The sequence below is a fragment of the Oncorhynchus gorbuscha genome, linkage group LG19, assembly GCF_021184085.1.
Source record: "Oncorhynchus gorbuscha isolate QuinsamMale2020 ecotype Even-year linkage group LG19, OgorEven_v1.0, whole genome shotgun sequence".
NCBI lineage: Eukaryota > Metazoa > Chordata > Actinopteri > Salmoniformes > Salmonidae > Oncorhynchus > Oncorhynchus gorbuscha.
Genome location: NC_060191.1, coordinates 27325322 through 27341058, shown reverse-complemented (window position 1 = coordinate 27341058; position 15737 = coordinate 27325322). Strand labels below are relative to the sequence as shown.

Below are 15737 nucleotides of genomic sequence, written 5' to 3'. Positions count from 1 at the left end.
TCCTTACACAGCTCTCTGGTCTTGGCCATTGTGGAGAGGTTGGAGTCTGTTTGATTGTGTGGACAGGTGTCTTTTATTCAGGTAACGAGTTCAAACAGGTGCAGTTAATACAGGTAATGAGTGGAGAACAGGGGGGCTTCTTAAAGAAAAACTAACAGGTCTGTGAGAGCTGGAATTTTTACTGGTTGGTAGGTGATCAAATACTTATGTCATGCAATAAAATGCTAATTAATTACTTAAAAATCATACAATGTGATTTTCTGGATTTTTGTTTTAGATTCCGTCTCACAGTTGAAGTGTACATATGATAAAAAATTACAGACCTCTACATGCTTTGTAAGTAGGAAACACTGCCGATTTTGCAGGTTATCAAATACTCGTTCTCCCCACTGTATGCTTGAGGTCATTGTCCATTTGGAAGACCCATTTGCGACCAAGCTGTAACTTCATGACTGACGTCTTGAGACGTTGCTTCAATATATCCACATAATTTTCAATCCTCATGATGCCATCTATTTTGTGAAGTGCACCAGTCCCTCCTGCAGCAAAGCACCCCCACAACATGATGCTGCCACCCCCGTGCTTCACAGTTGGGATGGTGTTCTTCGGCTTGCAAGCCTCCCCCTTTTTCATCCAAACATAACAATGGTCATTATGGCCAAACAGTTCTATTTTTGTTTCATTAGACCAGAGGACATGTCTTCAAAAAGTACGACCTTTGTCCCCATGTGCAGTTGCAAACCGTAGTCTGGCTTTTTATGGCGGTTTTGAAGCAGTGGCTTCTTCCTTGCTGAGCGGCCTTTCAGGTTATGTTGATATAGGACTCGTTTTTACTGTGGATATAGATACTTTTGTACCTGGTTCCTCCAGCATCTTCACAAGGTCCTTTGCTGTTGTTCTGGGATTGATTTGCACTTTTCGCACCAAAGTACATTAATCTCTATGAGACAGAACGTGTCTCCTTCCTGGGCGGTAGAGCAGGCTGTGTGGTCCCATGGTGTTTATACTTGCATACTATTGTTTGTACAGATGAATGTGGTACCTTCATGCGTTTGGAAATTGTCCGCAAGGATGAACCAGACTTGTGGAAGTCTACAATTTGTTTTCTGAGGTCTTGGCTGATTTATTTTTTATTTTCCCATGATGTCAAGCAAAGAGGCAGTGACTTTGAAGGTAGGCCTTGAAATACATCCACAGGTACACCTCCAATTGACTCAAAAGATGTCAGTTAGCCTATCAGAAGCTTCTAAAGCCATGACATCATTTTCTGGAATTTTCCAAGCTGTTTAAAGGCACAGTCAACTTAGTGTATGTAAACTTCTGACCCACTGGAATTGTGATACAGTGAATTGTAAGTGAAATAATCTGTCTTTAAACAATTACTTGTGTCATGCACAAAGTAGATGTCCTAACCAACTTGCCAAAACTATAGTTTGTTAACAAGGCATTTGTGGAGTGGTTGAAAAACAAGTTTTAATGACGCCAACCTAAGGGTACGTAAACTTCCGACTTCAACTTCAACTTCCATGCAAAATGAACACACAATCACAAATGCATGACTGTTAACAAGAACTGCTTTGAGATTTATTTTACAATTGAGAAAAAACAAAAATGAAACAAACTAATCGGTGCTAGAAATATTTTTTTTTACAATATCATTGATAAAACATTGAAATGTATAGTCATTGTGCATCGCTTAATTCTTTTTCACACCATATCATGCATCAAACTGGATGCAAGTATAATTCAAATCATTTCTGTAAACCAAGCCAAAGAAGCTAAATTCTTATTTCTTAAAAAATGACATTTTTGTGGATCTACAGTATATATCTATATACACAATTTTTTAAAACATTTTTTATTATTTTTTTATTATATAAAATGATGATATAAAAGTTAAAGAATGCACACACCTTTAAGAACAAAGAATGTTGAGCTATTGCAAATGGCAAGATATGTCTTATGGAGTATGACATTTCACTGCAAGTCATTTACATGTAAAGGACTGCTCTTTTTATGGTTGAATTCGAAGCGGCAAAATTTTAAAAAGAGGAGTTGGTAACAAACAATTGGAAAATTACTGTAAGTGATACTTCACATAAAAGTTTTTTTTTAGCAAACTTGCATACTGTACGGCCATTCATTTTCACTGACTGATATGTAACCGAAAGCAGCATTTCAATTACTCTGAATGTTTACATTATCTGTTTAGTTTTGTCATACACTGACAGATTTCTGAGCAGGCCATTCATTATCAAAGATGTTGCAGAGTGACAAGAACCGAGAGAAGAAAATAATTTATCTTTCAAATTAAAACATATTTTGACAAATGCAGAATATCTTAAAACGTTCTCTTTACAAATAAAATCTTAAATGTCTATAAGGTGCTACTTCAGCCTTTGAAGGGGTTCTTCCATTCTTTTGGTGTGTACAATGATTTTTCACCTTCTTCATATCAAGTATTGTACAGTTTTCTTTTCCCCTTAATTCTTTTTCACCACTTTAGTCACCATTGAAACAGTAGTCGTTTTTTTTGTCATGAAAAGATACAAAAAAACGTGTTTAACCTTGGTTCACTAAAATACATGCACAGATCAGACAAATAGCATATAAATACATTACAAAATAAGTGTTAAAAAAGCTTGGCAAAAAAAAATCTAATAAGACATGGTCCAGTCAGGCAGTATCACAACAAAAAAATAAGACTGATTCTGGCAGCTCAGTTTGGCCCAGTGCAGTAACTGTGAACAATGTTATCTTAGTGCAATGAAATTCTGGTCAGTTACACAGCCGTCTTTCTGTCTGTTTATCTGTCTCTTCCCTCAGCTCCAGACCTCTCTACTACTTCTCCAGTTTCTCAAGAGCAGTGACGAACACCAGGTGATCTTCTGGTGACTTGCCATGAGTCTTGCTGAGGTGCAGTTTGACCGCGTGCTTGCTGACGAATGTCCGATTGCAAAGCCTGCACTGGTAAACTGAGCCAGTGTCGTCGTCTGGTGAGGTCAGGGATGCCAGGGTGCTGCCAAAAGTCATTTTGTCTGTGATCACTTTGGAGGCAGCCTGCTGCTCCCGTAGGTGCTCATTGGACAGCTTGGACAGGTCCTTCAAGCTGAAGCCCAGGTGAGACTCCAGGTGGCCGATGTAGGCGGACGCAGTCCTGAACTGCGAGGCACAGTCACCGCAGAGGAACACAGGCTGGCAGGAGTCCATGTTCTTCAGGAACTTGGTCCCGCCAGTCCGCCGGAGCTGGTACTTGACGTTGGCCAGCCAGTGAGAGATGGTGGTCATGGAGAGGCCTGTGAACTTACAGATGTGAACCCGCTCTTGGGGGCCGAGGTCCGTCATGGCGTAGCGGCCCTCCGGGGTCTCCCGCAGGCTAGAGCAGAACTGAGCCTGGAGGATGAGGAGGTGCTGGGGGTTCCAGTTGGACTGCCGCCCTTTCCTCTTCTGGACCGGGGAGAGGTCATCCAGAGCATCCTCGAACGCACTGCCGTCTGCGTCCGACTTCTCTGAGATGGATGACGGGGCGGAGGACTTGGGTGTCAGCCTGCCTGTAAGGTTCTTCACCATGTCTGAGATGTCCATCAAAGCATTCTCTCTCAGAGGAGAAGAAATGTCAGACAGAGACAGGCTTGACATTATGGGTTTGTTACCATTTATGCTGCTGTTGCTGTTGCTGACAGTGCTGCTGTTGTTGTTGTTGTTGCTGTTGTTGCTGTTTTTGGACTTCCTCAGGTCCATAGGCTGGTCGTTGCTCTCGTATTGATAGTAGCAGTTGATGGGCTCGGGTTGCTTGGCTTGAGTCTGGTTGAAGGCCGGTTTCTCCATCACGCTGTTGCTGATCTTGTAGAGCATGGCTAGCGGGTCACCCGCGGGGCTGACGGGCTTGGAGGCCTTGCCCAGGTGGTTGTTCATGATTGACTGAAGTGCGCTGAGGGGGTTGATGAAAGGCCTCTCTGGTGAGTGATCGGTGATGATGCCCAAGCTGTTGGTGCCGTTGGTGATGGGTGACTGGCGAGTCTCTGGGCCGTTCTTTGAATGGCTGTGGTGGTTGTCTACCAGGCTCTCTTTGGGCTCCTTTTTGCAGACCAGCTCTGACTCTACATTTCCAGGGCCGCTGTTCCTCACGAGGGGCTTCCCGACGGTGAAGTCATTGGGTGCTGAGTGGTGGTCCCTCTGCTCTTTCAGTACAGGAGACGGCGACTTGAGGGAGGATGGATGGCTGTGGCGGTCCAAGCTGACCAACTTCTCCTCTTTCTTCACAGCAGCAGCAACAGCTTTCCTTGTGACCTTCTCCACCAGCTCTTCCATGGCAGTAACATTGCTCCTGCGAGAGGGCGGAGATGCAGGGCTCCTGGGGGAGTGGATAACTGAGCTGGAGTCCTGGGTCACCAGCCCGCGGAGCCCGCTGTTGAACACAGGCTGGATCTGCACACTCTGGACCGAGGAGTGCAGTGCTGCGTGCTTCATGTGGCCCTGGAGCTGGTAAGCAGCGTGGATGCTGGGGTAGCCACCACCCCACTGAGGCGTGCCCGTCTGGGCCTTGCTGATGGCACTGGACACAGTGTTCTCCAGGGACTTGAGGATGTCCAAACCTCCTTTAGGAGCCTCTTCCAGGTCCTCCTCTGTCAGATACTTATACGACCCAGCGTTCACCTCAATCTTCTCACCTGGCTCTTCCATCTCCTCTTTGATCTTTTTCTCCCCTGGTTCGCTCGCCTCAATCCTCTCGTCTTCCGGTTCTCTCTTTTCGTCAGAGCCGCAGGAGAGTGCAGGGGAGACCGGCTGAGATTTGACACTGGGGACTGGAAGCCTGTTGGTGGTGGGTGGCAGAGGGATGGATTGGATCTTCTCTTCCACCACTGGGTCAAACACTAGCTGCTTGCCCTTTTTTGAGGCAGAGTTTGTGACCTTAAGGAAGTGACCCGTGACCATCATGTGGGCAGTCAGCTGCTGCAATGTATCGTGAGAGCTCCCGCACTCCATGCACTTCAGGATCTGTGCCTTGCGAGCCTCGAACTGCCAAGTGTAGCTGGCACCGTTCTGATAGCCGTAGCGGTTGTTGGGTGTGACATAGGGGTTTGTCGTGGACTTGGGGTCTTTCACAATGTCCCCTTGGGGCATGTGGCCACCGCTACCATGTACAGAGTCTGGGGAGCATGGGGATACCAGGGCGTCCTGGAGGGCTCTTTTTTTGGCAGAGGGCATCAGTTTAGTGGCCAGGGCTGGCACCGGTTCTTTGAGAGGCACTTTCTGATAATGCTTGGTCTTGATCATGTGAACGCTCAGGTCCTGCAGAGACTCGAAGGAGTGGCCGCAGTACATGCACTTGAGCACCTTCTGAGCGTCCTCTTTGCCCTCCATCTCCATCAGGGAGCGCTTGCGGGGCTTGGACCAGCGCTTGCCCCGCTCTTCCTCCTTGTCCTTGTTGTCGTCACGGTAGTGGCCCGACTCGTTCATGTGGACCGTGAGCCCCACCAGCGTGTCGTAGGCGCCGCTGCAGTCTTTGCAGCGGAACTTGCTGGCGCCGGTGAAGACTGAGCCGTAGAGCTTGTTGTTCTGGCGGTAGAGCTGCACCGTGCTGAACAGGCTGGGCTCAGGCAGCAGTTGGTAAGGGGTATGCTGGAGGGTCTTAGCCAAGGCTGCCTGGTGCCAGTCATAGGCCACAGCCCCACCGTTACTAGCACCGCCACCGCCACTGCTGGTGCCACTGTTGCTACTGATGGAGTTAGCCGCGGTGCCGTTAGAGCTGCCACTGCTTCTGTGGTGGTAGGCGGTGGCGGTACTTCTTCTCCCATTGTGGTGGTGGCTGCTAGCATTGCTGTTCTCACTGTGGTTGTTGTTGTGTGTGGTGGTAGCGGTGGGGCTGGTGGCGGTGGGGATGGCGCCAGCAGTAGCCGGTGTGGCTTTCATGATGTCCATGGCAATGCTGGACCAGGAAGCATCTGAGATCAGGTTTGCATAGACAGCTTTCATCTGAGCCAGGCTGTCCCTCAGGGAGAGGCCATTGTTCAGTCCAGAGGGGAGGGGGGCTTCCTCCCTCTCATGGCCATCCCTGGAGGAGGTGCTCTTGAAGTCCGTGAGCCGGTCGCTGGCATCGCTGAGCGGGGAGCCGTAACCAGCGTCTGGGTTGGTGCCGTTGCTGAGTGGAGAGGCCCGGTAGCTGGGCGGTTGGCCTCCATCCTCTCCCTCGTTGCAAAGGTACGCAGTGTCCTCCCCATTCAGTGACAGCCCGTCATCCTGCAGGTGTTCCTCGTCGACTGCTCCTGCCTTAAACTCGTCCTCTGGCGAGTAAGCTGGAAGAGAGAGCAATAGAGAAAAGAGAAAAAGGAGGTCAACAAAGTGAAATAAAATATTTACAATGCACTAACACAACCTAGCGATGAATAATCTGTTGCAGGAAATATGGGCTTTTATCTGTGTGTGTGTGTGTGTGTGGTGTGTGTGTGTGCGCGCATGCGTATGTCTGAGTGTCAGTGGTGAAGAAATCTAGTTTTATAGAGAAAGAAGACACTAAAGTGTTGACAATTTCTTTCTTTACTCCCCATTTCATTGCCCATGCCTCCTGTTCCCTAGGATATCGCTAAGTGTGTAGCCTTGTCAGCCAGCTACTTGACTCCCCTCCTTTCCTTCTCCCTCATGCCTTATCTCTACACGCACACACACACACACACACACACACACACACACACACACACACACACACACACACACACACACACACACACACACACACACACACACACACACACACACACACACACACACACACACACACACACACACACACACACACACACACACACACACACACAACAGCCCCAAAACATCACGACTCTAGAGGAGATCTGCATGGAGGGATGGGCCAAAATACCAGCAACAGTGTATGAAAACCTTGTGAAGAGAGAAAACGTTTGACCTCTCATTGTCAACAAAGTGTGTATAACAAAGTATTGAGAAACTTTTGTTATTGACCAAATACTTATTTTCCACCATAATTTGCAAACAAATTCCTTTAAAATCCTACGTGATTTTCTGGATTTTTTTTCTTCTCATTTTGTCTGTCATAGTTGAAGTGTACCTATGATGAAAATGACAGGCCTCTCTCATCTTTTTAAGTGGGAGAACTTGCACAATTGGTGGCTGACTAAATACTTTTTTGTCCCACTGTACACACCACACACACACACAGTGAACTTCACATGGTGAGCTTACGCAACCAATCAGGAGGGAGGGAAACAAAACACTCATTCTGGGATGTTGCTGCATCTCCTTCAGGCCACTCTCACCGAGTTAACAAATACAATGATATTAAATACCAGACAGCACTGTCAAGTCATCTCTACAATGTCAAATAGGGGAGTGACACTCCTTGACTGTCTCTGTTATGTTTGAGAGGTAGACATGGGTATGGGTCATACTATACATGGCGTTCTGTATTATTTTCCCTGACACATACAGCGTGTAAACAACTTATCATCAAAAAACACAGGGGATGAAACTACAACACAACAGGTACGAGAGAGAGAATAAGGGAAAATATTGTAAGGGAGTCTGCGAGCAAGTAGAACGTCAGGGAGAGGAACAGAGTAAAAGGAGGTGGAGAGAGAGAGCAAGAGACGGAGCAAGGGAGGGAGACAGGAAAGACGGCCCCCTCAGTTCTCTTTTTATCTCCTTCCTCCGTGGTGAGATGTGTGTCCCAGATGCCAGCATCAGTCTCTCCTGATGAAACAGATGTGCTGTCAGCTTCAAACAGCACGCTAACCTGTCATATCATAATCTAAGTGGACATAATACCTGATATATGTACACTGGCACCATTTACTGCTGCCTGAGAGGAGATGGGAGGGGGAAAAGGCGAGCAGCTGCATATGGAAGTGTGTGTGTGTGTGGGTGTGTGTGCACGTTTATGTGTGTGTGTGTGTGTGCACGTTTATGTGTGTGTGTGTGGGTGTGTGTGCACGTTTATGTGTGTGTGTGTGTGTGCACGTTTATGTGTGTGTGTGTGGGTGTGTGTGCACGTTTATGTGTGTGTGTGTGTGTGTGTGTGCACGTTTATGTGTGTGTGTGGGTGTGTGTGCACGTTTGTGTGTGTGTGTGTGTGTGTGCCTGCATTGGTGTGTGCCATTCGCATGTTCTCATACGTGTAGGTTTTAACACGGTACCTTTCGAACATAAAGGCCCTAACGTTGTCTATAGGTTTGTATTTTCTGTCTATGACTGATAGGCCCTTCTCTCCAAACGAGCCACATAGTGTATTCTCCTCATTCTCTTGATTCCTGACAGGATTTGGAGGGAAACGAGCGCAGCACAGGAGAACCTGGCTGTGTTTCAATCCCACTGACAGACAGAAGCTGAGACAGTTCCCTAAAACTCTGAAAATCCGTAACACAGCAGATTAGCATTAGCTGTATACTGTACAAGCTAACTGTAAAACATGTCCCCGTTATTACGCCAGCCTTCCCCTCACCAACGGCCAACCTGTGCTTGAAAAGAAAGAGGACTATGAAATCATACAGTAAAATGGCTATTCAGTCGTCACTAGCCTCTGATCAGTTCCAGCGAACCCATGTGAATAACTATGTCCACATCATCGGTGCCAAAAGCGGCATTTTGGCAGCCCCGCAAATCTACGGAATGAAAGGGTGAATGGAACGGGAGAAAACTGTCTGTGAGTGAATGACAAAATACAGACAGGGAGGGGAGGGGGCGGGGAATGGGGAACGACAGGACGCGAAGGAAACCCTTTGACGATAGCTGTCAATCAATGCTTATCCCCTCGCGTTGTCATGGAAACAACAAAGAGAGCCTGCAGACAAAAGAACGACCTAAAACATCTGTAAAATCACAGGTTGGAAAGTGGAAGGCTTCAGAAACTATGAATGTGGGATCTTACGATGAAACACAAAAAAATTACACCTAGGTAGACAATTGTGAGACATAAAATCTATATATTTTGACGCTGTGATTAAATTGCAAGCAGATGACAATGCCCCCCCCCCCCAAACTAAATAAATAAACAGAAATAGGACAGCTTTATCAGTTCAGCCATTCATGAAACCTGATCGAACACAACGACTCAAAATCCGACTGGTGACCGAATCCCGCCTCCTCAATGTGTCCTAGACCTAGACGCACTTATGAGGGGAGACGGGAGCGAGGGGAGGGGTTTGGCGTGCCGTCCCCGGTGGTTTAGCTTGCCGAGCGGGTGATGGCTGTGAGCGGGGCCATCTGCGCGGGCGTAAAGGCACCTGTCACTTCTGCTCCGGGACACCTCGTCGTCAAGCGGACAGGTGGTGGCGCGGCCAGGATGTGTCCGAGGCCTGTGCTGTCACAAACGGCCCGGATCAAGCCACGCCATGTCACCGCAACGCACACACTAAACGCCACGCCATTTCTCGGGCACCGTACACACGTACACATAATAAACATCATCAACCCCACGGAGGATCTACATTGTTCTGAAGAAAGTGGTTAGTGGACAGTCCATCTATATTATGTGCATCAAACTACACTATCAGTAACAGGCCGACTGCACGTCTGTGGACATGTAACAGGGAAGCCTTGACTGTTACCAAACAAAGTAAACCCTAGCTTCGTCTCACGTCAGGGGGTTTCCAGATGTGTGTAGTCTTGTAGGAGAGGAGACCGACAGACAGAGAGACAGAGACAGAGAGACACGGGTTTAGACGGTGTTATGATTAATGAGGATGACTGTGTTCCTTTTCACTCTGTACTGTCTCAACACAATGTTAGGGCTGGAGATGACACACACACACACACACACACACACACACACACACACACACACACACACACACACACACACACACACACACACTAGTCTGTTTCATTTGACTTGGGGAATGATACAAATTAAATGTAATCACATGCACATCAGCGTTTTAGCAGAGAGTAGCTCGGCGTCATATCACTTCTTCTCAAACTTTGGCATCTCGGTCTGGCCCTTCCATTTTGTGTTTTTGTTGTCTTTCCGAATTCTGCTAGTTGTTAAATCAATAAATCTCTGTCAGGCTGGCGGTGCCTCACCATTTGGCCGCGCCTCGCCATTTGGCCGCAGTCAAACCAAAACAAAACAGATAAGAAAAGCAGAAAGGCGATGAAACGAGAGAGGGAGGGAGAGGGAGGGAGAGAACGGGGGATGAGACCAGTCAGTTACTCCCCCATTTCCCGTCCCCAACACCCCTCCTATTTCCTTACACACATCTCTCTATTTATCTGATGTGATTTTGGAAAGAGGGGTGCAATCACCGCAGTCATTTGCGCCACTAATGTCCAATCCCGGCCCCCTTCACTCATGTGATTTAGGCTGGTGTTGGAGTGGGCTAGTGGGGGTATGGGGAGCTGGGAGGGAGGTGGGGGCCAGGGGCCATTTATCCCACGCTCTAATGGGAAACTGGCAGTCTTATTCCTTCCCCTACATTCTGTTTGTCACCCTGCTCCTCCATTACAGTCCTCTCAGCCCTGATGGCTTTGGACAGGAGCTGATCAAAAAGCCATCGCTTGACCTACGCGCCGTGGCAGCCCGACGAGAACGACTCGCGCCAGCCAGAGAGAGAGAGAGGGATGAGATAGAGAGGAGGAGGGGGAGGTGGGTAGGATGAGTGTATGTGAAGGGGACGAGGAGGACGGGTGGGGGGGGGGGGGGGTGATAGCTCCTCGGACCAGGACAAGAGGCGAGGGGGTTGTAAATAAAGTGACATTATTACTTATTCTGTCCCATCATGTAGAAAACCCAATTATGGTAATGTCTGCTGCCGGGCCCGCCGTGTCAGAGAGGGAGAGCAGACAGAGAGCATGCTGGGTTGTGGATTCCTCTGGAGCGGCTAACGTGAGAGAGCAGTGGGCTGCCTGCGTGTCGGTCTGCCCACCGAGGCCCTCCTCTCCCTCCCCTGACGGTACACACTTCGAAAAAGGGTTCCAAATAGGTTCTGTAGCTGTCCCCATTTTTGGTTCAAGGTAGAAGTATTTTGGGCTCCATGTAGAATTTTCTGGGGAAAGGGTTCTATATGGAACCCAATATTTGTATTTCACCTTTATTTAACCAGGTAGGCTAGTTGAGAACAAGTTCTCATTTACAACTGCGACTTCGCCAGGTAAAAGAAAAGCAGTGTGACACAAACAACAACACAGAGATGGAATAAACAAACATACAGTCAATTATATATATATATATATATATATACAGTGTGTGCAAATGAGGTAAGATAAGGGAGGTAAGACAATAAATAGGCCATAGTGGCGAAATAATGGCATTGAAGCTCATCTGGTGTCCAAAGAAGGGCCAGAAGTATACAGAATGGTGTCGTCTGCATAGAGGTGGATCAGATAATCACCAGCAGCAAGAGCGACATCGTTGATGTATACAGAGAAAAGAGTCGGCCCAAGAATTTATCCGTGGCACCCCCAGAGAGACTGACAGAGGTCCGGACAACAGGCCCTCCTTTTAGACACACTGAACTCTATCTGAGAAGTAGTTGGTGAACCAGGCGAGGCAGTCATTTGAGAAACCAAGGCTGTTGAGTCTGCCGATAAGAATGTGGTGATTGAAAGCCTTGGCCAGGTTGATGAATACAGCTGCACAGTACTGTATTTTATCAATGGTGGTTATGATATTGTTTAGTGGCTGAGGTGCACCCATGACCAGCTCGGAAACCAGATTGCATAGTGGAGAAGGTACGGTGGGATTCGAAATGGTCGGTGATCTGTTTGTTAACTTGGCTTTCAAAAGAACTTAGAAAGGCAGGGTAGGATAGATATAGGTCTGTAGCAGTTTGGGTCTAGAGCGACTCCCCCTTTGAAGAGGGGGATGACCGCGGCAGCTTTACAATCTTTGGGGATCTCAGACGATACAAAAGTGAGGTTGAACAGGCTAGTAATAGGGGTTGCAAATATTTCGGCAGATCATTTTAGAAAGAGAGGGTTCAGATTGACTAGCCCTGCTGATTTTTAGGAGTCCAGATTTTGCAGATCTTTCAGAGCATCAGCTATCTGGATTTGGGTGAAGGAGGAATGGGGAGGCTTGGGCAAGTTGCTGTGGGGGGTGCAGGGCTGTTGACCAGGGTAGGGGTGGCCAGGTGGAAAGCATGGACAGCCGTAGAAAAATGCTTTTTGAAATGCCCAATTATTGTGGATTTATCGGTGGTGACAGCGTTTCCTATCCTCAGTGCAGTGGGCATCTGGGAGGAGGTGCTCTTATTCTCCATGGACTTTACAGTGTCCCAGAACTGTTTGGAGTTTGAGCTGCAGAATGAACATTCTGTTTGAAAAAGCTAGCCTTAGCTTTCCTAACTGCCTGTGTATATTGGTTCCTAACTTCCCTAAAAAGTTGCAAATCGCGGGGGCTATTCGATGCTAATGCCGTTCGCCACAGGATGTTTTTGTGCTGGTCAAGGGCAGTCAGATCTGGAGTGAACCACGGGCTATATCTGTTCCTGGTTCTACATTTTTTGAATGGGGCATGCTTATTTAAAATTGTGAGGAAATCGCTTTTAAATAACGACCGGTCATCTTCTACTGACGGAATGAGGTCAATATCCTCCCAGGATACCCGGGCCAGGTCGATTAGAAAGGCCTACTCGCTGAATTTTTTGGGGAGCGTTTGACAGTGATAGGGTTCTAGGGTTCTACATGGAACCAAAAGGGTCTTCCTGGAACCCTTCTTCAAAGGGTTCTCCTATGGGGACGGCCGAATAACCGTTTTAGGTACTAGGATAGCACCTTTTTTTTCTAAGATTGTAGGCACAACAGCGGGGCAGCATTTGGGCCTGGAACCATCCACTCTGGGCCTGGCACCTTCCACTCCCCACCCTCCATGATACAGTTGGTTGCATACAGGACCGTATAGAGTAGGCTACATGTAGATGTCTAAGAAATAACTAGAGGTCGACCGATTAATCGGAATGGCCAATTAATTAGGGATGATTTCAAGTTTTCATTACAATCGATTTTGGACACCGATTAGGCCGATAGTTTTTTTTGTTTTTTTTACACCTTTACTAAATCTTTATTTAACTAGGCAAGTCAGTTAAGAACACATTCTTATTTTCAATGACGGCCTAGGAACGGTGGGTAAATTGCCTCGTTCAGGGGCAGAACGACCAATTTTCACCTTGTCAGCTCGGGGGATCCAATCTTGCAACCTTATAGTTAACTAGTCCAACGCTATAACCACCTGCCTCTCGTTGCACTCCACAAGGAGACTGACTGCCTGTTACTCGAATGCAGTAAGCTAAGGTAAGTTGCTAGCTAGCATTAAACTGATCTTATAAAAAACAATCAATCATAATCACTAGTTAAATACACATTGTTGATGATATTACTAGTTTATCTAGCGTGTCCTGCATTGCATATAATCTGACTGAGCATACAAGCATACAAGTATCTGACTGAGCAGTGGTAGGCAGAAGCAGGCTCGTAAGCATTCATTCAAACAGCACTTTCGTGCGTTTTGCCAGCAGCTCTTAGTTGTGCGTCAAGCATTGCACTGTTTATGACTTCAAGCCTATCATCTCCTGAGATGAGGCAGGTGTAACCAATGTGAAATGGCTAGCTAGTTAGCGGGGTGTGCGCTAATAGCGTTTCAAACGTCACTTGCTCTGAGACTTGGAGTAGTTGTTCCCCTTGCTCTGCATGGGTAACCCTGCTTCGAGGGTGGCTGTTGTCATTGTGTTCCTGGTTCGAGCCCAGGGAAGAACGAGGAGAGGGACTGAAGCTATACTGTTACACTGGCAATACTAAAGTGCCTATAAGAACATCCAATTGTCAAAGGTTAATGAAATACAAATGGTATAGAGGGAAATAGTCCTACAATTCTTATAATAACTACAACCTAAAACGTCTTACCTGGGAATATTGAAGACTCATGTTAAATGGAACCACCAGCTTTCATATGTTCTCATGTTCTGAGCAAGGAACTGAAACGTTAGCTTTCTTACATGGCAAATATTGCACTTTTACTTTCTTCTCCAACACTTTGTTTTTGCATTATTTTAACCAAATTGAACATGTTTCATTATTTATTTGAGGAAAAATTGATTTTATTGATGTATTATATTAAGTTAAAATAAGTGTTCATTCAGTATTGTTGTAATTGTCATCATTGCAAATTGTAAAAAAATATATTAAAAAATGGCAGATTAATCGGTATCGGCTTTTTTTGGTCCTCCAATAATCGGCATCGGCGTTGAAAAATCATAATCGGTCGACCTCTAGAAAGAACGAATGGATATCTACTGTAAGTGTCTGGAGTTTAGCACCACTGGAGGGACCATCTTACCTAACAAGGTAAAAAGTATTTGTAAAATACAGGGAAATCAAAAGATAAGATAATTATCCATTTCTGCAATAAGTTATTTGTTTCCCTTGCATCGTCTTCCTAAGTCCTAACATCGAGTCGGGAGATGTGCGTGATATAGGTTCTCCACTGCCACCCTCCACTGCCACCCACACCTCTTTCCACCTCCACCTCCACATGTCCATCCTCCCCTGCTTTTCTCTCTCTCTCTCTCTCTCTTGTCCTCCACACTGGTCCAACCACCGGACGTCAGCCCCTCTCGAGTAGAAAAATAGAGCATATGGCCAAGCACCTACAGAGCCTTAAATAACTGCTGCGCCATTCCACCTCACCGTACCGATTCATCTCCACTCATTTGAGAAAACTGCCAGCCGGAGCAGAGTGGAGCGGTGGCCGCACACACTATTCCTGCAGACAGAGACGGAGCGTGTGTGTGTGTGTGTGTGTGTGTGTAGACATGTTTAACAATACTTGTGGGGACCAGAAGAACAGTAAACAAACCAACATTTGACCAACTGGGGACATTTTGCCAGTCCCCCCCATTTAGGGTTGGGTTAGAATTAAGTGTTGGGGTTAGGGAAAGGTGATACCTAGTCAGTTGTACAAATGAAAGCATTCAACCGAAATGTGCCTTCTGCATTTAATCCAACCCCTCTGAATCAGAGAGGTGCGGAGAGCAGTTGCTCGAATTAGGCTGAGGGGTTAAAGGTTAGGTTTAAGCTTAAGGTTAGGGGTTCATGAAAATAGGATTTTGAATGGGTATCAATTGTGCGTGTCCCCACAAGGTTGAGGGTTGAAAGATGATGTATACACAACTCGCGAGGCATAGTTACAGTTGCTGTAATGTGGCCTCCGTAACCTTGAATATTTGTGTCAGCTTAAGTGTTAGCCAAGGGGTGAAGAGTGAGACGATGAAGTCATGTCAACAGAATTCCTTCCAGATTGCTCTATTCCCTTAGTCCCTTCTGTGTTCATACAGTAGTACCACAGCTTAGTGACGGCACAACACAACATTAGTATTTGTGAGATTCAAATGTGAGATTATGATGGGAAACACACACACACACACTGAACACTGCAGTGTTGTGTGGTAACAGCTCTTACATGACACATCTAGAGGGCATAGAGAGGAAAACTACTGCCTGGTAGACAGGTAGCACTGCTCTGTGTGTAGGTTTAGACATATTGAATGAGAAGGAGGGGAGGTGTGAGATGTACATGTACAGCATGTGTGTGTAGATACAAGAGGTATGGTGTGTGTAGATACAAGAGGTATGGTGTGTGTAGATACAAGAGGTATGGTGTGTGTGTAGATACAAGAGGTATGGTGTGTGTGTAGATACAAGAGGTATGGTGTGTGTGTGTGTGCATTAATAGACCTGGCTCTAAAAATAAAACAGAAGCAACGCACTCACCATAC

General features: G+C 46.7%; 1 protein-coding gene across 2 annotated transcripts in view; it reads right to left on the bottom strand.

Moving 5' to 3' along the window:
• Positions 1 to 1556: 1556 nt before the first annotated feature.
• Positions 1557 to 15737, bottom strand: part of LOC124004709 (teashirt homolog 1-like) — a 47894-nt gene continuing 33713 nt past the window's right edge. For both annotated transcript variants that reach the window (XM_046313420.1, XM_046313419.1), the window contains exon 3: positions 1557 to 6296. In XM_046313420.1, coding sequence (XP_046169376.1) covers positions 2842 to 6296 — 3455 coding nt within the window. In that variant the 3' untranslated portion in view covers positions 1557 to 2841. The remainder of the gene's footprint in view (positions 6297 to 15737) is intronic.